General features: G+C 47.0%; 1 protein-coding gene and 1 long non-coding RNA gene across 4 annotated transcripts; both read left to right on the plus strand.

Moving 5' to 3' along the window:
* Positions 1-1,083: 1,083 nt before the first annotated feature.
* On the plus strand, positions 1,084-7,770 carry LOC119307296 (axoneme-associated protein mst101(1)-like). Of its 3 annotated transcripts, XR_005149234.1 has the most exons (4): positions 1,084-1,616; positions 2,683-2,774; positions 2,984-3,479; positions 7,087-7,770. XR_005149234.1 is itself a non-coding variant. In XM_037583373.1 (3 exons), the coding sequence occupies exons 1-3, from the start codon at positions 1,581-1,583 to the stop codon at positions 7,500-7,502; spliced, it is 531 nt and encodes a 176-aa protein (XP_037439270.1). In that variant the 5' UTR covers positions 1,084-1,580; the 3' UTR covers positions 7,503-7,770. The 3 variants fall into 3 exon arrangements, 1 of the variants encoding a protein (XP_037439270.1); XR_005149233.1 differs by lacking the exon at positions 2,984-3,479; XM_037583373.1 differs by lacking the exon at positions 2,984-3,479 and having other exon boundaries at positions 2,696-2,774.
* Positions 7,771-12,148: 4,378 nt separating this feature from the next.
* On the plus strand, positions 12,149-19,664 carry LOC119307299. Its single transcript, XR_005149235.1, has 11 exons — positions 12,149-12,288; positions 12,391-12,476; positions 13,569-13,661; positions 13,850-13,966; positions 14,068-14,159; positions 15,193-15,414; positions 16,023-16,323; positions 16,935-17,037; positions 17,612-17,715; positions 18,320-18,394; positions 19,200-19,664. It is a non-coding gene; the product is annotated as an uncharacterized LOC119307299 (long non-coding RNA).
* Positions 19,665-22,133: the final 2,469 nt, after the last annotated feature.

Here is a 22,133-nt window from a genome sequence, read left to right on the forward strand (position 1 = left end):
TTTTCAAATGCACAGAGTGACTTTCACCCCTAGGGAGCTTAGTGGTTTAGGAGATATAATAGTTTAAAAAATGAGAGAGATTCTTCTGCAAGACTCCGTGATGCCTATTTGATTTGACGTGCATGATATGCTAGATGGGCGAACATGATATACGCTACGTGCACAATCCGTTAGACCGCAATATGTCAACGTCGTGATTAACTAAGTCATCGTTTTGAGCTCCTCCACAGTGACCAACTACCTATATGTACTCCCAGTTCAAATGCCTTCCTCTCGAGCTCATGGTGTACTTCTCCCCTCCACGCATATTCCCAGCAGATCAATCCGGGGAGGAGGCAGGGGTGGTCGAGGCCATTGCCCGCTAGGAGGTCCTGAACTCAACTCCTCTCCCGCTATCGCCGTCGAAGGATTTTCACAACTAATATGTGGAGATGAATGAGATATCATAGGAAATAGCGATGGGCATAAACCATGAGTAGAGGGGCTCGCCGGTTCCTGGGAGCACAAAAATGATTTTGAAGTTTAAAAATTCAGTTAGTAGGGCTAGCAAGAAACATGTTCTTAGAACCACTTACATGTTTGAATATTTGAATTGGAGGGGTGCCGCCGAAACATTTCCTCCGACCAAAAATTCCTCCCGCTCGATCGCTTGGCCCCAAAAGCAAGAGAACCACCCTCACGCTTCATGGGCTCAAAATGAAAATGCGAAAACAAAAAAGGTGGGTGCCCATGGATGGACGACCAAGATTTTGTTTGACGAAGATGGTAGGGAGCGATCCGTGGCCTCGTAGCTGATTGGTCGGTTGGAAACACAGTAATTATGAGATGAGAGTAGATGTATTTTTCACGGCCCATCTGTCGAAACGAAAATGAGAAAAACAAAAGAGACGAGTGTCCATGGATGAACGGTCAAGATTTTATTTTCACGCAGTTGGGTAGAGAGTGATCCGTGGCTTAGCTGCTGATTGGTCCGTTGAATCCGTAATAATTATGAGATGAGATAGCGATCCGTGGCTTCGCTGCTGATTGGTGCATTGGACACGTAGTAATTGTGAGATGTTGAGATGGATACATTTTCCACGGCCCTTCCGTCTCCCTCTCTCTCGTTCCTTTTCTCACGCACAGATGCATCCCCTTTCTCCACCCCACGGCCACCCGATTCCGGCAACCCCTGCCGTTCCCCGCCGCATTCCCGACCTCGCCTCTGCCCGCTCTATCATCTGCACCGCCTGGATTCTCTCCTCGCCTTCACCCACCCGCAGCTGGGCTAACTAACCCTAGCCGAGATCGAGCAAGCGAGAGAGAGAGGGCTTCGGTGCGCCGCCGCCGCTGCCTTACGCGCGCCTCCTGGCCGTCGCCTTGTGCACGGATGCGGCTTGGTTGCTTCCTTCGCGAACCCTCTCTTCGTCCGTCCGTCTTCGTGCGGCGGCAGGCGGCGCATCCACCAGATCCGCCGGGCGTGGCTCCCAGCTGGCCGCCACCAAGCAAGGGCTCCCGGAGCTGGCGTGGATGACGGCGGCCGTGCTCGAGGTGGACGCCCATGGCATCCACTCTCGCGCACGCACCGGGAGAGGGAGAGGATGAGGAGGAGCAGGGTGCCTGTTTGCTTGCTGCAAGTACAGTACCACCTTCGTCTCTTTGATTGATTCGAACCATGCCTTCCAGCTAGCAGTACATGTATAATTTGTTTGTTGTGTGCCATCCATTATTCATGCAGGCATGATTTTTTCTCTCTTGCTTAGTATTTTTTTGATGCCTGATTGAATCTATCTGTCTATCAATTAATCATTGTTGGACAACAGTTTGGTGATGATTAGTTTTCTTGAAGGAAGCACTAGTTACTCTGCACTAGCAGTACGACATATATGTACGTAATATTTGCTTAGTCTGCAGTAGCAGTACATCCACGATCAATCTTGGGTGATCCTTTGCTGAAATCACAACTTTTGTTCTGTCATCTGGTAAAAAAAAAAAGAGATCTTGGATTCCTTTTGGGAGAGAAATAACATTTGATCACAGCAGTTGAACACCAAATGGTTGTGCCAGTAGAAAATTTGCCCTTTATTAAGGACTTCCTTGCGAGCTTCAGCAGGGGTCTTTTTCGCATGCTCTCCTCCAACTAGAAACCTTCAGATACCCCAAACATTAGGGGAATTTTAGGATTGGGATGAAAATCTGACACATTTTTAACCTAAACACTGATAAGCTGTTTGACTTGTCATAATAGGAGTCAACAGCCAAATGCATCATATAGGCACTAAATCTCCGTATCAGAAAGCCTCTCCTAAGCTAGAAAAGCTGCCTCCCACGACCATATTTGCCCAGCCAAGATTATTCATTTGGTCAATATTAGCCTGAACAATGCCAAAGCAAGATTTATTTCACTGTCAGTGTCATTTTCTGTATGACAATCATAGTTGAGAATGAGAATAATTGTTTCGTAGTGTATCACATGGTCAGGGACTGAGGGTAGTGCATTGGGTGCACAAGCAACATTGTTTCAGGCGGCAATGTGCTCCTCTCTCTCTATCAGCCCCTAATAGGATGTCTTCACTAAGAACTAATTTTTAGCTCATTAAATAGAACTCACATACTTGTTCATCGTTTGGTTTCAAACTTTTGAGTTCCATAAGCGCACTATGTTTCTCGGAGCAGATTTTGACCAGATTTCTTTTTTCGCAGGTCTGCCATTCAGGGCCAACATGGAGCTCTGTGGTGGGTACAAGTCAACATATATAGGCATTGTTCAAATTTGCCGATTAATTTATTCACCAGTACGCTCCTCCCTCCACCCCCAACATAAATTTATTCATTTTTGCATGCTAGTTAAGTCAACCTTTTATATATAAAAGTTGCTAGTAGGACTTGGCTGGCTAAATCAATTTGTTTGTTAGTTTCAGATTCAGTCTCAGATTGCGTCTTTTCCTGCTAGTATCTATCTCTTTCCTCATCTCTGACACGAGCTGGTTTGTGGTTCCTGCAGTCAGGGGAGTTTCTGCTCCGCTCACGGCAAATTTGACCATTTTGACCTATGGACGAAATCAATTCACGGAATGAACTGACCGTGAAACTATTTCACAGCCCTAACCTTTTTGTGTAGCGCCCGCGACGACGGCGCCACATCCTACTGTGCAGCGCCTAGCGAGGGGGCGTTGCACACCAGTCCACCGTGGCAGCCCCTGGGCCCGCACCCAGCAGTGCAACGCCTTCGCGCTAGGCGCCACACATGTAATGTGCAGCGCCTAGAGCTCGGGCGCCACACTTGTAAAGTGCAGCGCCTAGCGCTTAGGCGCTGCACTGTGACTTATCCAGCCACTCGGCTGGACCCCCCCCCTCCCCCACCCCACACCACACACTCTCCCACTCTCCTCCCCGAGCTTTGCCCCCTCTCCCACTCTCTCCCCCTCTCAAATCCTCTCCCAAATCTTGTAAATTTGAAGAATTTGTCCGTGGATTTCGAAGTCAAACCCTCCCTCAAGGTAATATTCTCCATTCCCCTTGTTTTGATCCAAGTAAAGTTCCCATTGCTTATTTGTTGCTTGTTTGGGGAAACCCTAGTTTTGTTTGGATCTAGAGATTTGCATGGAAATGTGAGATGTTTGTTTGCCAATTTCTATGGTTAGGCTTTGTTAGTATGCTAGGGTTATTCTTATGGGTGTTCTTATGTTGGTGCTAGGGTTAGGTTTAGGGCTAGGGTTATGGTTATGGTTATGGTTAGGGTTAGGGTTGTTGTTTGATATATATATTAGGGTTTCTATTTCGTGTTAATCCTTGTATTAGTACTCATGGAAGCAATGTTACCTTGTGTTATTGGAATGCTTATAGGGATGGGAAGAACATGTGTGTTTGTTCATCATGGGGACAAGGACGCCTTTTTGAAAGGCAATGTAGAACCGGACCCGGATGAGGTTGACATGGTGTTTGATAGTAGTCCTAGCTATGCAGAGCTCTTGCAACAAGTTAGGGAAGATTTGAATTGGACGGACCCTAGTGATATCATACAGTTGAAGGGAAGGCATAATGTTGGTTTTGGAATGCACATCCGTTGGAAGACAATGCGTGTTAACTCGGAGCAACGTTGGGTTGCATACAAGGAGACGGTGGCCGAATCACTAGACAATGCTCTTGAGTTATTTGCAACGAAGAAGGTTGATTCAAGTTTGCATTTGGACTTGAACCGGAACCCCTCCCCTTTGGTTGCTAGTAGCCCCACACCCTTGAAGCGAGATGAAATTGTTGAACCTCTTTTGACCCAAGAAGTGAGGCGAACATTGAGCCCGTTTACAAACAACCAAGATGAAGCTTTGCAAGAGGACAATGATGAGTATGCGGACGATGACAATGAAGTTGATCTCCATGACAACAATGTGGGTGATCTCGACAAATATCACTTGCAAGAGACAATGGACCCTTCCATCCCTTTTTCCCGTGCATATGCATTGGACTCGGACGACGATGGTCCCGATGAACAAGTTGATGCGGAGGGGTTCACGGTGAAGGAGGCCAAAGCTTTCGAGAAGGTATTTGGTCGGGATCATCAGACTACATTGTTCAAGGATGTTAGTCTCGCGGATGAAGCCGTGGTAGATGGTGGCCAATGTGTACCTCTTGGGGTTAGGCCAAGCTCTTATCGTGATTTGGGAGACGACAAGAACCGCATTGCTAAAGGTTCTAAGTTCGACACCTTCTTGGAATTGAAGATGTGGCTCGACAACTACTCGGTTACGTATTATCGTCCACATAAGGTGGTGCACTCAGACGTCAAAGTGCGCTACACGGTTGCATGTGCATGTGAAGATGAAATATGTCCATGGATTATGCGTGCAAGACCATGAAAAGGAGGTCCCACTTGGCACGTAGTGAGTTGTGTGCCAACTCACATGTGCCAAGGCAAAAGGGTGAATGTCAAGATTGTGTCCCAAAACCACAAACAACTCACGTTCGAGTTCATCGCTTATAGGCTCTCCAACTCAATATCCACACTTCCAACAATGAGCGTCCAACATGTCATTGACCTTGTGAAAGCCATCTTTCACTACAAGGTGAAGTACGGCAAGGCATGGAAGGCGAAGCAAGCCGCATTTAAGAAGTTGTATGGTACTTGGGAGGAAGCATACAACCGAATCCCTAGGTTGTTGTTAGCCATGGCCGCGACAAACCCGGGCATGGTTCATGTGGTCGAGCCTCATGGGCACCAAACAACGGTTCATGAAGGAAGGAAAGTCAGAGTATTTGGCCATGCTTTTTGGGCGTTCGAGCAATGTGTGAGGGCTTTCGAACATTGTAGGCCGGTCATCGCAATTGATGGCACGTTCTTGACCGGACAATACAAGGGCACCTTGTTGGTTGCGATAGCAAGTGATGCCAATAACCGGGTGTTGCCATTGGCATTTGCTTTGGTTGAGGTGGAAAACAATGTCAACTGGGTGTGGTTTCTGCATCTTTTGAGGATGAAGGTGTTACCCGCTCAAAGGGAAATTTGTGTCATATCGGATCGGCATCAAGGAATTCTTAACGCGGTGGAGATTGACATTCCTGGGCATGCTCCGTTGCACCATCGATGGTGCATGAGGCACTTTTGTTCGAACTTCTATAGGGCATGTGGCCTTAAAGAGTTGGCCGATGATCTTTAAGATTGTTGTCTTGCTTTCTCCGAGAAGCGCTTCGCCACTTTGTACCACCAATTGCTCGCACACAAAAAACTTGATGCCGGGGGTCAAGACTTTCTCAATAGGCACATTCAATACCGGAACAAGTGGGCACGTGCCTTTGATGAAGATGGCCGGAGATACGGTCAAATGACAAGCAATATGGCGGAATGCTTCAATAGGGTGCTCAAAGGTGCACGTGGATTACCCATGACGGCAATAGTTCAATACACATTTGACAAGATGAATGTGTACTTTGTAAAGTACTCGATGGAAACCGACGCACAAATAGAGGGTGAGAACCCACGAAAGTACAAGTACAAGTTCCCACCCAAAGTTGATGAATGGTTGGTATTTCAATCACGGAAGGCGGACTCAGAAGAAGCTATATTATATGACAACGAAGAGTGGAAGTACGAAGTGAAAGAGCCAGGAGGAACCACAAACGATGGCCGGCAACATGGAGGTCGGGCTTTCAAGGTGTCGTTAACACAATGTGATTGCACTTGCGGGAGGCCGTTGTTGCTTCATCTCCCATGCTCACACTTGTATACCGCCGGTCGCGTTAGGAATGTGGACATCAATCACCCACGCACCGTGAGGGAGTCCGAGTTCTCAATCATGACGGTCAAGAAAACATGGGCTCCCCGCTTTCACCCGTACTTTGACCAATCGCAATGGCCGGAGTATCATGGAGTTCAACTATGGCCGGATCCGGAGTTGAAGGTTGTTAAATGGGGTAGACGTCAGACAAAGCATCTTAGAGGAGACATGGACGGATGGGGCCATGGTGGCCGCCGCGAAGCGGGCAACGACCAATTCCAAGAGCCTCATGAGGGCTCCCGTTGTGGGGAGTGCAAAGGTCATGGCCACAACAAAAGAAAATGTACGAAACCAAGGAAAAGGTCCAAGAAAAATGATGCAAGCACAAGCCAACAAGGAGCTACACAAGGGAGCCAACCAAGTGGTGGCCAACAAGTGCCAAGCCAACCAAGAGGTAGCCAACAAAAGCGAAGGCAACCTAGTGGTAGCCAACAAGTGCCAAGACAACCAAGTGGTAGCCAACCTAGTGGTAGCCAACAAGTGCCAAGCCAACCAAGTGGTAGCCAACCTAGTGGTAGCCAACTTAGTGGATCTAGGCAACAAAGAGGTCGGCAACTAGGACTTACAAGAGGCCGTGGTGGTGGTGGTAGAGCTCGTGGTGGTGGTCTAGGCCGTAGTGGTGGCAATGGCCGTGGTGATGGTCTTGGCCTTGGTGGTGGATTTGGCCGTGGTGATGGACAAGGGCAAGTTCGTTATAGAGGAATGTTTGGATACCTAGATGGACCGTTTCCGTATGTTCCTCACTAACTATAATGTATCATATGTTCTTGTTTTTCATATGTGCTTCCATTTGTTCTTATTGTCCTTACTAACCATTATGTTTCACTCATTGTAGGTATGGCGGCATCCCAACCCAACAAACCAACGATGAAGGAGGATGGCGAAGATGAGATGGCGGGATGGTGGGAGAAGGCTGCGAAGAAGCTTAGAGATGAGGATGCAGCCAAGCTAAAGAAGAAGGAAGAGGAGCTTGAGAAGGAGATGAAGAGGGAAGAGAGAGCGTCAATGGCGATGCGCGCTAGGGAGGCAGCGTTGGTGAGGAAATGTGAGGAGGCACTGAAGAAGCGTCTAAAGGATTTTCAAGAAAGAACCATGAAGCTTTGGGCAATTGCAGCTGAAAAAGAAGAGAGGGACAATCAGATATTCATGGAAAGGGTGGTTAAGGAGGCTCACCTCATAAGAAAAAGGAAGGAGGAAGAGGAAGAAGAGAGGAAGAAGAAGAAGGGAAAGGGGCCTTGCTCTACGCAATAAAGCTACTATGTCTCCTCTTCGATTTGGTTGTGAACTACTATGTGTCGTGAACTACTATGTCTCCTCCTCGATTTGGTTGTGAACTACTATGTGTCGTGAACTACTATGTCTCCTCGATTTGGTTGTAATAACTACTATGTGTCGTGAACTACTACGTCTCCTCCTCGATTTGGTTGTAAGAACTATTATGTGTCGTGAAGTACTATGTGTTATGAACTATGCGTCATGCATATATTCTCTTCACCGTTGTTAGATTGCTATGTATCAATCCTACTTCACATCATCTTATTATGTTTGCACATGCTAAAAAATTCACTAAGTCCACGTGCAACACCTAGCAAGGAAGCGCTGCACTGTGGTGTGTGACGCAGCCTGGCTAGGCGTTGCACATGTCTGTACCTATCCAGAGAGCAACAGAATGTGTGTCAATCTACAGACCTGTGCAGCGCCTAGACTGGAGGCGTCACACTCCATAGTGCAACGCCTAGCGCGAAGGCGCTGCACTGTGGTGTGTGACGCCTCCTGTCTAGGCGCTGCACAGGTGTTTACCTATCCAGAGAGCAACAGAATGTGTGTCATGCTACAGACCTGTGCAGCACCTAGACTGGAGGCGTCACACTCCATAGTGCAACGCCTAGCACGGAGGCGCTGCACTGGGTGCGTGACGCCTCCTATCTGGGCGCTGCATAGGTCTGTACCTATACAGAGAGCAACAGAATGTGTGTCATGCTACAGACCTGTGCAGCGCCTAGACTGGAGGCGTCACACTCCATAGTGCAACGCCTAGCACGGAGGCGCTGCACTGTGGTGTGTGACGCCTCCTGTTTAGGCGCTGCACAGGTCTATACCTATACAGAGAGCAACAGAATGTGTGTCATGCTACAGACCTGTGCAGCGCCTAGACTGGAGGCGTCACACTCCATAGTGCAACGCCTAGCACGGAAGCGCTGCACTGTGGTGTGTGACGCCTCATGGCTAGGCGCTGCACTGTGGTATGTGGCGCCTCCAGGCTAGGCGCCACACATGTCTGTAACTTTTCCTCCGTTCTGTTGCTCCTTGTTGCTCCAGTTTTGCATCACAGATAGTTGCATCACAGAATAAGCGCGGCGAGAGATTTAAGTTAATCATTACCACCAACATAGAGTTCAACACATAGAATGACCATCACGACAAGTTTGACATTACCACCAACATAGCTACCATTACTACCATTACTAAAAGAGAACGACGACTAGTTCCTTCCGCGCTTGCTGGCTCCTCCCCCTCTCTTGGAGGGTATCTTCTTCACCTTCCTAGGGAGACGAACCCGCTCCGGCTCTGGCTCCGGTTCCTCCACGTCATCCACATCGTCATCCAAATAGTCGTCCAAAGCCGCCATCCGCGAGGTGCCGACCGTCCTTTTGCCTCTTTGGGTGAAGTCCTCAGGTGTGTATTTGTTGATTTCCTTCCTAGGCTTTAACTCGTATGCAGACCGAACCTTGTAGGTCCCCAAGGTCATATCATCAGGAACCTATGCATCCACAAAAGATATGGAAAGACCGTGTGTGAGAATATAGTTAGCAATGCATCAACAGTTGGATATATAACCTCAGGCCATACCTCTTGGGTGAGCACACCCACATCTTGGGTGACCACACCCACATCCTCATCGTCCAATGGATTAGCATGGCCAGAAGTTGGATCTGATGGTGTCGCCGACCTAGAACGTTCTGGTGATACATACTCGGGGTCACGACAACCGAAAAGGTTTGACAGCCGCCTTAACTTTTGGCCCTGGCGCTGCAACATGAACAAGTGAATGAGATATCGAACGTAGCAACACATGTTAAGTGCTAGTTTGAAGGAGATGTGAACCTTAATGAATGCTCGAAGTGCACCTTCCCCATCGCTTTTGCCAGCCGGGGTTGTTTCCAGAATAGTGTCGGTCTCATCAGCTGCTTTCTTGATCTGGGCACGCTATGAACAGAAAAGGCATTAACGTGTTAGGCAAGTGAAGATGTGAATATTGCGAATTGAAAAGCAAAAAGGGCACATACCACAAAGTTCATCATTGGCCCCGCAGGGATCACAGAGTTGCCTTTCCTAACTAATGCGTTGTACTGGTGCTGGGCTACCTCATCAAAGACGGTGGGTTCTTCCAAAATCTTATCATCATACGCCGGCTTGTATACCTCCACACGGGTGACGCCTAGAAACCATGTGAGATAGTTGTTGAACGCAATCGGGTAGTGCTCACGAAGCTTGGCTCGTTTTCCAGCCCTAGCTTGCTCCAAAGCAAGCACCCACTGTATGACATACTTGTTGTGATGCTTGGCCCAATCCTTGATCTTCCGCTGCTTTTTCCTATCCAACCTGCAAGTTAGAAACATAATATTAGCATCATCGAAACCACCGAGAAGCTGCTAATTGCTCAAGGTTGATTATATCTTACGCATGTAGCACTATATCCGTGTCCTCAAACTCCGGCGGGTGTGGCATGAACAAACCAAACTGACGGTACATCCGATGTGGCATGTGAAGCTCAACCGCCCAGTTGCATATGAGTGGACACCGCATATGCCAGAGATCCCTATCCCTAGTGCACATCGGATTCAGCCTGAACTCTATAGGGTTCCCAAAACTCTCTCCTTTTCCATACGGTTCCCATTCAACCTACAAAATTGGATAGAATGAAAAATTGATATCGAGTTATGATGGAAGCATGATAATAACTTATGCAATGTCAATTCACCTGCTCAGGCGTGATCGCGTCCATCTCGCTCCTGTACAGCTTGTACATGACCGAGGGATCATCCGTCATCTCATTTAACACATCCCACTTGTAAGCCCAAGTGGGGAGCCGTAGTGGGTCGTCTTTCTCGTCCCAATCCTCCAACTTCACGGTCTTCAGTCGTCCAACCGGCAAACGCTCCCAGCTCCATATGGAAAGTGCGAGCAAACAACCACCAATACCTCCAGATAGCTACAACAGGCTTCGTCCAACTGCACATAAAAGAGAACATGGTTGAGTTAACAGCAAGATCGCATTCATAATGTACCAATGAATTGAAACAGAAACAACTTCATACCTGTCTATACAAGTAAGCCAGTGTCGCCGAACCCCAACTCCATTTGCTATCGAAGACGGTCAACGCCTTGAGCCACATCCATGGAGCATTCTTGCCTGTGCCATCAGCAAACATACTCTTGGATATCACGTACCACATGTAGACATGAGCATATGTCTTCACTGTGTCCTCATTAGCATCCTCAGGGAAATTACTGAAGTTCGATACAATCCACGTGAAAGTAGCACCGGCTGCGACTCTTTCCTTCTTCTTGCCTTCTACTTCTGGTCCCCGCGGCTCCGGAGGAACCATACCGATAAGGGCAAGCATTTGCTCGCGCCACCCATCAGAATCGGTGCTCATACATAGAGGTTTCCCATCGATAGGAAGACCGGTGATCATAGCTATATCCTGGAGCGTCAAGGTCATCTCCCCGGTCCGAAGATGGAAAGTGTGTGTCTCCGGCCTCCAATGATCAATAAGCGCGGTGAGTGCTGGAGCATTGTTGGGTGGCGTCGACCTGCTGACCAACTGAATGAAAGGGAGAAGTCCTATCTCCCTAACATACGGCGTGTACCACTCATCATAGCGCATCCACCCAAGGTTGACCCCGTGAGCCCGAAGCTTCAGAGGTGCAAGCTCCTACAAGCAAACAAACAAATCATTACATATGGGGGGTATGTGTTTGAAAAAAAAACATGAAATTCATAACACTGGCAACTTTCATTATTACCTGTTGCTTCACCGACATAGCGTACGACCGGTGTTGTAGATCCCAATGATCATTGAGAAGCCAAACCATCCTAGAAATTTGCAAGAAAGCTTTCTTGTCAACACGATTATCTTTTGAATACAAAAAAACTAAAGTAGGCCTACAAGATGCAACCATACCAATCTATGTATCCAACCATATCAAATCAAACATAACTAATAAAAAAGGGTTCCACAAATAACTAGGCCTACTTCATACAAATAACTTTTCCATAAACTATGCCTACTTCATAAAAATAACTCTTCCATAAACTAAACTAGGGTTCCACAAATCAAACAAACAAGGGTTCCCCAAATCAATCAAACAAATCAATACATGCAAAGTTCTAATACATGCAAGATTCAAATCTAATCTAATCAAACAAGGATTCCCCAAATCTTCGAAATATCATATTTTCTATGGATAGAAAGAAGGGGATCGGAAGAGAGTACCTTCTAGGATGGATTGGTGAAGAAATGCACGGACCAAATCGTCGGATCTGAAGGATTTGGGAGAGGGGATTGAGAGGGGGAGAGGAGGAACCCGCCGCGCCGCTGCTTCTGTTACTTCAAAACCGAATGAATGGGTGGGGTGGGGGAGGGGGAGCGGGCGGCTGGCGTCTAAGTCACCGTGCAGCGCCTAAGGGCTGGGCGCTGCACATTACATGTGTGGCGCCTAGCGCGGAGGCGTTGCACTGCTAGGTGCGGGCCCAGGGGCTGCCACGGTGGACTGGTGTGCAACGCCCCCTTGCTAGGCGCTGCACAGTAGGGTGTGGCGCCGTCGTGGCGGGCGCTACACAAAAAGGTTAGGGCTGTGAAATAATTTTACGGTCAGTTCATTCCGTGAATTGATTTCGTCCATAGGTCAAAATGGTCAAATTTGCCTCCGCTCACAAGGGCCTGTCGTTGCTGTGGGAGCCTCTGACCGCACCATCCCTGTTCTTTTTCTTCTTCTACTACCTACTGCTGCCGTTGCTTGGTCTCTCAAGGTGGGTAATCCATCTATGTTTATTTACTACTGCTTGAGCTCTGTTTGTCTGCAAATTACAGTTGCCCTGAATCTCTCATTGCCTTGTTGGTGCTTACTGCAGGGCACCTACTGCTGACAGAAGGCGAAAGGGCTGGTATGATAAAGAGACCACTCTTCTGGTTCTTATAGGTTGCTCTCTAATGGAAGGTACACGACATGCATGCTTCAATCTGCTACACTTTGCTAGCTAGAGATTTGTTGTTTGCCGTGTGCCATCTCCATCATTCATGCCAGCATGATTTTTCCCTCTAGCTTCAAAATTTGATGCCTGATTGCAGTGTGTGCGTCCATACTATCTCACTCTATCTGTCTATCATTGTTGGACAACATCGAACTGTTTGGTGACGATTAGTTGGCAGGATGGAAGCACTAGTATAATTAGCCGGCTAATTTAACAAATACGCTTAGTCTGCACTAGCAGTACTACAGATATGTACGTAATATTTGCTTAGTCTGCAGCAGCAGTATCAATCTTGCTTGATCGTTATCTGAAATTACAACTTTTGTTGTCATCTGGTAAAAAAAATCTTGGATTACTTTTGGAAAAGAAATAACATTTTATTACTGCAGTTAAACACCAAGTGGTTATGCCAGTAGAAAATTTGGCCTTTATTCAGGACTTCTCTTGCGTGCTTCAGCAGGGGTCTTGTTTGTATGCTCTCCTCCAACTAGAAACCTGCAGATACCCCAAACATTAGGGGAATTTTAGGATTAGGCTGAAAATCTAACACCTTTTTACGTTACAAACTACACTCTGATAAGATGGATGACTTGTCATAATAGGACGTAACAGCCAAATGCATCATATGGGCACTAAATCTCTGATTCAGAAAGCCTCACTTAAGCTAGAAAAGCTGCCTCCCACAACAACCATATTTACCCAGCCAAGAATATTTATTTGGTCAATATTAGCATGAACAATACCAAAGCAAGATTTATTCCACTGTCATGTACTTTTCTGTATGACAGTTATAGTTGAGAATGAGACAATTTGTTTCGTAGTGTATCACATGGTCAGGGACTCGGGGTAGTGCATTGGGAGCACAAGCAGCATTGTTTCAGGCGGCAATGTATTCCTCTCTCTCTATCAGCCCCTAATAGGATGGCTTCACTAAGAACTGATTTTTTTAGCTCAGATAGAACTCACATACTTGTTCATCATTTGGTTTCAAACTTTTGAGTTCCATAAGCGCACTATGGTTCTCGGCATAGATTTTGACCACATTTCTTTTTTCACAGTTCTGCCATTCAGGGCACAGCATGGAGCTCTGGGGTGGGTAGAAGCCAACATATATAGGCATTGTTGAATTTTGTCGATTAATTTATTAACCAGTACGCCCCTCCCTCCATTCCCAGCATACATTTCTTCATTTATGCATGCTAGTAAACCATGTATGAGTTGCTAGTAGGACTGAGTGGCTGGCTAAATCAATCTGTTTATTAGTTTCAGATTGCGTCTTTTCCTGCAAGTATTTATCTCCTTCCTCATCTCTTACATGAGTTGTTTTGTGTTCCTGCAGTCAGGGGACTTCCTGCTCCGCTCGCAAGGACCTGCCGTTGCCGTGGGAGCCTCCGACCGCACCATCCTTGTTCTTCTTCTTCTACTACCCACTGCTATCGTTGTTTGGTCTCTCAAGGTGGGTAATCCATCTATGTTTATTTACTACTGCCTGAGCTCTGTTTCTCTGCATATTAAAGTTGCCTTGAATTTCATGGCCTTGGTTGGTGCTTACTGCAGGGCACCCACTGCAGCACTGTTGACAGACGGCGAAGGGCTGGTATGATGAGGAAACTGCACTTCTGGTTCTATGGGTTGCTCTCTAATGGAAGGTATACAACATGCATGCTTCAATCTGCTAGACTTCGCTAGCTACTGCAATGTGTCCTTTAACATGCTCCTATACCTCTTAAGGATGATTAATTTTTGTGACTGGATAGTACATTCCACTAGAATTTCTTTGGGAAGAGTCGAGGCAAGTCCATCTGTTGTAATATATGACTTGACTCTTATATCTGCAGTAGCATAGATCCCATGTACAAGTTGCAATGGCTTAATTTTCCCTGCAAGTCAAAACGGACCAGTGGGTTTCCCGCACAAGATAAAATGGATTCTCCTTAATTTTCTCTTATGTAGTATCTCCATATCCTTCTGAGCACCATGCACATCATGCATATATAGTCTGGACTGCTCTTTACTAATAATTCTTTTTGGGTCTACTTCTCTACACTTTGCTAGCTACTGCCATGTATCCTTTAACATGCATCTCTAGCTCTAAGGATGATCAATGTTCTTGATTGGATAGTCACATTCCATGAGAAAACGTCGCCTTTATTGTAAAATGAGAAATATTTAACGGTTTGTAACACAGCTGCCTAAACATTTATTTTCATGCACCTTCCATGGTGAATTCTCTTCCTTCCAATTTCTTTGGCATGAGTTGGGCAAGTCCATCCATTCAAATATATTACTCAGCCTGCATGTTTGCAGTAACACAATGGGTTAATTTTCATTGCAAGTTAAAACGGATCAGTGGGTTTCCAACACAAGATAAAATGGAATCTCCTTAATTTTCTCTTAGTAGTACTAGTACCTTAATATCCATTTCAGTACCATGCACGACAGCAGACTGGCCTAGTGTATGCCCAGTGTGCAGACAAGGCAGAGAAGCTACTTAAAAAAACACATACATCATGCATATATAGTCTGGACTGCTCTGTATTTATATATATTTTGGCTCTGCTTCTCTATGTTTTTCTGTCTTATACTCCGCAATCATTTGCTTACACAGTATATTGGTTGATGCCAATCTAGCATGGTTGTGTTGCTTACACAGTTTTGGTCGTTCATGTCAACTTACTGCAGGTGTGCTTTGTGTGTTGTTTTCATGAAGCGGTTCTGCCTGGATTCATTGCTGGAGTCCCTGTGCGCCTCCAGGCCCGCTGCTGAGCTGTGCCTGGCACGCCTCACGACCTCAGTGTGGCTTGATGGGTTACTGAATGGGTACCGCCCTGCCCCTTTGGCACTGACACCGATGGAAGAGCAGTTACTGCATCATAACCTTCATGTTCGACAACAATGGTTTTGGTGAGTCCATGGCCTCCTCCCTCTCTGTGCCCTAGGATGGTCCGGTCATCAAGCCACGACTGATTTGTGGTGCTGGTTGTTGAGACAATGATTAAGGTTCTGGTTCTATTGTTATGATGTCTGCGGTGATGAAGTTGTCGTTGAAATCGGTCCCTGTGTTGGTTAAGCCCTTGTGCTACTGTACATGCTATTAGTGTGCTAGGGTTTGATAAGTGAGGATCTTGGCATGCTACTATCTAGGTTGTAGAACTTGATATTAAAGGAATAAATGAGGATATGATATGCTCTGTAGGTCTTTGTTTGTAGGACCAGTGGGTTTCCCATGCAAGATAAAATGGGATGTCCTTGATTTTCTCTTATGTACCTTGGTATTCTTCTCAGCAGTGTGCACGATAGAGGCCGGCGTAGTGTGCGCCCAGTGCGCAGATGTGTTAGAGAAGCTACCCCAAAACAAAAACTTGTACATCATGCATATCTAGTCTGGACTGCTCTATACTGATAATATTTTTGGGTCTATTCTCTATGTTTTTCTTTGTCTTAGTCATTAAATAACATTACAGTTATTCATGCCAACTTAATGCACCAAGTGCTTTGCGTGTTGTTTTCAGTGAAGCTGCTCCACCACTACTCAATTTTGGAAACCCTGGACGCTTGAGCATGTGTCGCTGATCTTTGGCCCCCACACCTTCGTTCGGCTTTGCTGGTGTGGTGATTGAACTACGGTCACCGCTGTACCCCTTCGGCTTTGGTGCCAACGCCAACGGGATGGCGTGTGCCATAGCCTCCATGTCTGGCTACTATATCTTGTCTGACTGCCTCCTCCCTGGCCACTAACCCGGCTTCACCGGCAGCGTGATGGCAGCGGGTTGGCAACAATTGTGGTGTTCGGCCACCTCTTCCTCATTTCTCGTGAGTCTATGGTTTCCTTCCTCTCTCCCTGTGCCCTGAGATTGTCTGGCCATCAAGCCATGGCTGATTGTTGTGTCGGCCATCGAGCCAATAATGTAGGGTTCGGTTCTGTGGTCATGTCTTGTGGCCACGAGAAACTTGTGGTAGTGATGATAGTGTTGTTGAAGTTGGTGCCTGTGCTGGTTAGGTCCTTGTGCTACTGTATATGCTATTTATTTGGGTTTATACTTATTTATGAACTTGGCATGCTACTATCTAGTGTGTTGAACTTGATATGGTTTTGTAATTGTCAACTTCTTATTTTGGAGGATTTCTATGCCGGGCTTTTTACTTGTTTATGACTATCAGATAGAGCAGAATGATGACATGTTGTGCTCCAGAGGTCTTCTGATTATTGGATTGTATAAGAATTAAGAACACAATATGTACTATACTTGATCTTGTTGTTTTCACTATTTATGTAACCTTGTAATATATGCTGTGTGTATAAGGATCAAATCATCTGGGGCAAAAGCCTAATTATATGCTCATATGCTTGTAAACGATAACCCTATTCTTTAATGGCACTAATTGAGATTTTAAAATTGATGAGTTTGTCCTGTCGATTGTAGGCATAAAGGGCACTGCTGCCCTCTCCAGGAATTCTGCCGTCGATGACCATGACAATGGTTTGGCTGCAACGTGGGGGTGGTGGCGACCCCATCCTTGGTTCTGGTGAGTCTCTCGTCCCTCTCTCCCTATGCCTTGAGATGATCTGGAAATCTAGCTGTGGCTGATTGTGGTGCTGGCCATCGAGCCAATGATACGGGGTTTGGTTATGCTACTTTATATGTGCTATTTGTTGGAATTTGAAACTTGTTTAGGATCTTGCCATGCTACGTACTGTTGGGTGTAGAACTTTATCATAAAGTGACATATTTTTTTCACTTCACTTAGCTCTAGGTTTGCTCTATGGTTTTGTAATTCTCAACGTCTTGTTTGAGAGGATCTCTGTGCCGGGCTTTTTACTTGCTAATGACTATCAAATAGAGGAGAATGATGACATGCTGTGCTCTAGAGGTCTTCTGTTTTTTGGATTGTATAAGAATTAAGAACACAGTATGTACTATACCTGATCTTGTTGTTTCACCGTTTATGCAAACTTGTAAATATGTTGTGTGTGTATAAGGATTAAATCATCTGGGGCAAAAGCCTAATTATATGCTCATATGCTTGTAAATGTTAATCCTATTCTTTGATGGCATTATTTGAGATTTTAAAATTGATGAGTTTCTCGTGTCGACTGTAGGCTTTTATATAAAGGGCTCTGCTGCTCCCTCAAGGAATTCTGCTGTGTGATGACAATGGTTTGGCTGCAACCTGGGGGTGGTGGTGACCTCATCCTTGGTTCTGGTGAGTCCTTGTTCTCGTCCCTCTCTCCCTGTGCCTTGAGATCATCTGGATATCTAGCCGTGTCTGATTGTGGTGCTGGCCATCGAGCCAATGATTAGGGGTTTGGTTGTGCTGATGTATATTTGTTGGGGGTTTGAAACTTGTTTAGGATCTTGGCATGCTACTTTGGGTGTAGAACGTGATCATAAAGTGGCATCTCTTTTTCACTCCACTTAGCTCTAGGTTTGGTAATGGTCCATCGTCTAATTGAAGAGGATTTCTATGCCTGGTTCTTCTACTTGTTAGTGTCTGTCAAATAGAATAAAACGCTGATATGTATATACAAGGATGAAATCATCTAGCCTAAGTATATGCACATGTGTTAGTGGTGCTACTAGATGCAATATTTTATCATCATGAATAAGGTGATGTGCCAATGCGGACTTGTTTAATTTGATATTGTTGTCTTTGCTCAATCCATCATCTATATGTATATGCTTTTGGTATGCACGATTGCTCTGTTATGTTTAAGATCAATGTGTTGATAGTATTACGCTACATGTGTGCAGGTGCCAGTATTTTTGTGTGGTCCTGTTTTATTTAATCCACTGCCTTTTCTTTTCAGAAAAAGTAGCTGATTCTTTGAGGTCGCCTAACCTTCTGCAACTGCAGCAGAGGTGCTACCTCTTCCTCGGTTTGGGTGCGTCCTCCAACCCCCCTCCCCCCCTTGAGGTGTTCCAGTCATCGAGTTGTGGTAGTGGTCTTCTGGGCACCAAAATTTTGTGGTTATGTTCATCTTTCTTTTCGAGGATATTGGTCTCTTGTAATTCTGTACTGGGCTCTTTTTTGTAGTGGCATGCTACTGTTGCTACTGGGTTTGGTAATGGTAATGTTCTGTTTGATATGATCCCTATGTTTATGTATTGTAGGATTTAGCGTGCTATATTTTGTAGCATTTGGATAGAACAGGTGCAATTATTTTCTTGGAATAGACCATTTGGGCAAGGATCAATTCTCTAGTGTGTTATCTGTCCAGTATTCACCATCAATCATGTGTAAGTGTAGGGCAAAAGTTGAGGCAAGTCCATCCATTCTAACATATTACTCTATGCTTATGTCTGCTGTAACATAGATAGGCCATGCACAAGTCACAATGGGTTAATTTCCATCACAAGTCATAACGGATCAATGGGTTTCGAACGCAAGATAAAATGGAACCTCCTTAATTTTCTCTTATGTAGTACCTTGATATCCTTTTCAGTACCATGCATGATAGCGGGCCAGTGTAGTGTGTGCTCAGTGCACAGACATGTTAGAGAAGCCACTTCAAAACAAAAACCCATGCATCATGCATATATAGTCTGGACTGATAATTTCTGGCTCCACTTCTCTATGTTTTTCTGTCTTATACTTCTCAATCGTTTGCTTACACAGTATATTGATTGATGCAAGTCGAGCATTGTGTTGCTTACACAGTTTTGGTTATTCATGTCTACTTGTTGCAGGTGTGCTTTGTGTGTTGTTTTCAGTGAAGTGGTTCTACCTAGATTCATTGCTGGAGTCCCTGCCTGCCTCCAGACCTACTGCTGAGCTGTGCCCACCACACCTCAGTGTGGCTTGATGGGGTGATGATTGAATGGGCACCGCTGCGCCCCTTTGGCGCCGACACCGACACCGACACCGACAGGAGTGCGGTGGTTGCGTCACAACCTTCATGTTTGGCTACAATGGTTCTGGTGAGTCTCCCTAGTCTCCTCCTTCTCTGTGCCCTAGGATGGACCGGTCATCGAGCCTTGGCCGGTTGTCGTGCTGGCCGTTGAGACAATGATATAGGGTCTCCAGTTCCGTTGTCATGCTGTCTGTGGTGGTGGTCTTTTGGCCACAACAATCTTGTGATTGTGATGAGCTTTTCTGTTGAGATTGGCCCTTGTGCTACTGTATATGCTATTTGCTGGGGTTTGATAATTTTAGGATCTTGGCGTGCTACTGTCTAGGTTGTAGAACTTGATATTAAAGGAACAAATCTTTTACTTCAGAGTAAATTGCTGAAGACCACCACATTTGTGGCGAGGATACTCCAAAACCACCGCTTTTGTCAAAAATCGCAAATAACCACCACTTCTGCGGCAAGTGAGTAACAAAATGCACTAAACGAGCTGCCAGCCGCGACTAACAACAAAACTGACAGGTTTGACCCACACGTCAGGGTGACATGGCAGGCCTATGTGGATAAGTTGTTGAGGTGGCAATGGGTCCCACATGTCATCCCTATCTTCTTCCTCTCTCTTCCTACCTCATCTCTCTTATCTGCGTAGCGTCGCGCCGCCGCCCCACCCCGTTCGCTCCTGCACCCTCATGCCGCGCCACCGTCCGCCTCCTGACACCGCGCCGCCGTCCCTCGTGGTCCGTCGCCCGAGCGCCATGGTCGGCGAGCCAGAGAAGGTGCTCGCCTTGCCCGACCCTACTTTGCTCGATCCGTTCGCTGACCCAGCCGTCACCGCTGCTCCTTGCAGATCCATGGCCGCCACTCGAGCGCCATGGCCGACGAGCCAGAGGATGTCCTCACCTCACCCAACCGTCCTCTGCTGGATCTGGTTGCCAACTCGGCCGCCGCAGCTCCTAGCGCGCCCGAGATCCATGGCCGCGGCTAGAGCGCCATGGCCTGTGAGCCAGTGGAGGTGCTCGCCTCACCTGAGCCCTCCTCTACTGGATCCAGTTGCCGACCCGGCCGCCGCCGCAGCTCCTAGAATGGACGACGGCAGCACCACGAGGAACCTCGCCGGCAGGTGCGCGCACACCTCCAGATGCCGGAGCTTGTTGCCAGCCTCCTGGACACGGGCGTTGTCGGTGTCAAAACCGGTGGATCTCGGGTAGGGGGTCCCGAACTGTGCGTCTAGGCGGATGGTAACAGGAGACAAGGGACACAATGTTTTACCCAGATTCGGGCCCTCTTGATGGAGGTAAAACCCTACGTCCTGCTTGATTGATATTGATGATGTGGGCATTACAAGAGTAGATCTACCACGAGATCAAGGAGGCTAAACCCTAGAAGCTAGCCTATGGTATGATTGTTGTTCGTCCTACGGACTAAAGCCATCCGGTTTATATAGACACCGAAGAGGGCTAGGGTTACACAGAGTCGGTTACAATGGTAGGAGATCTACATATTCGTATCGCCAAGCTTGCCTTCCACGCCAAGGAAAGTCCCATCCGGACACGGGATGAAGTCTTCAATCTTGTATCTTCATAGTCTTGGAGTCCTGCCGACGATGATAGTTCGGCTGTCCGGACACTCCCTAGTCCGGGACTCCCTCAGTAGCCCCCGAACGAGGCTTCAATGACGACGAGTCCGACGCGTATATTGTCTTCGGCGTTTGCAAGGCGGGTTCTCCTCCATATTCCATGTATTTACCGAACAGTGTCCGGTTTCCTTATAAATGTTGTGCTCCTTGGCTTCTTTGTCCAATAATGGCCCTCTTCCACGTGTTGTATGAATGCGAAAAGCCAGGGTATTTTTACATTTTACCCCCCTAGCTGCGCGAATAAGCTGCCTATAAGAGAGGCGAGGATCCAGATCCGAATCACACCATCCTCCTTCCGCAAGTTCTCATCGAAGCGCATCCGACAAAAATCCAATCCAACATGGACAGTCGACGCGGCTCCTCCTCTCGCGCTCCCAGTCCTCAGCCAAGAGATTGGAGGAGATGTTCGGTCCCGCATAGCGAGTTAGTGACGCTCCAAGCAGAGGGATATCTTCCCCCAGCCTTTATGGTTTCGGTTCGAGCCGGACTGGCCACCTACAAGGGCGGGAAGCAGGCGGAGAGCGTCCCCAATCCCTCCAAAGGAGAGCGGGTATGCTTCGTCCCCTACCTAATAAGGGGACTCGGATTTCCCATACATCCGTTTCTCCGGGGGCTCCTGGAGTTCTATGAACTCCAACTTCACCACCTCACACCTGCCTCCATCTTGCACATCGCGGGCTTTGTAGCTCTTTGCGAGCTGTTCTTGGGCATCGAGCCCCATTTTGAGCTGTGGAAGAGATTGTTTTGCCTCGTACCCCGTTCTCACGAGGGGTCGATATATCAAGTGGGCGGAGCCGAAATATGGTGCATCGCCGGGACCGGATATCTATCCGGAACCACGAAGAAGGCATCTGAAGACTGGCCTTCGGAATGGTTTTATATGGAAGACGCCCCGCTGCCGGATCCAGTTCGGATCGGCCTCCCGGAGTTTAGCAACGCTCCTATGAGAAAACGCCTGAGTTGGCGCCCGCGGAGCCCTCGATGGGAGGATGATAGGAGCGTCGAATATCTGATGGGCCGGATAAGGTTACTGGCCCATTCCGGACTGACCATGATTGGAGTCATGGCCACATGCATTATGCGAGGGGTGCAGCCGCTCCAATATAGGGGCCACCCCATGTGGGATTTCAACGGGGA

This window comes from Triticum dicoccoides, chromosome 5B (genome assembly GCF_002162155.2).
Source record: "Triticum dicoccoides isolate Atlit2015 ecotype Zavitan chromosome 5B, WEW_v2.0, whole genome shotgun sequence".
Taxonomy (NCBI): Eukaryota; Viridiplantae; Streptophyta; class Magnoliopsida; order Poales; family Poaceae; genus Triticum; species Triticum dicoccoides.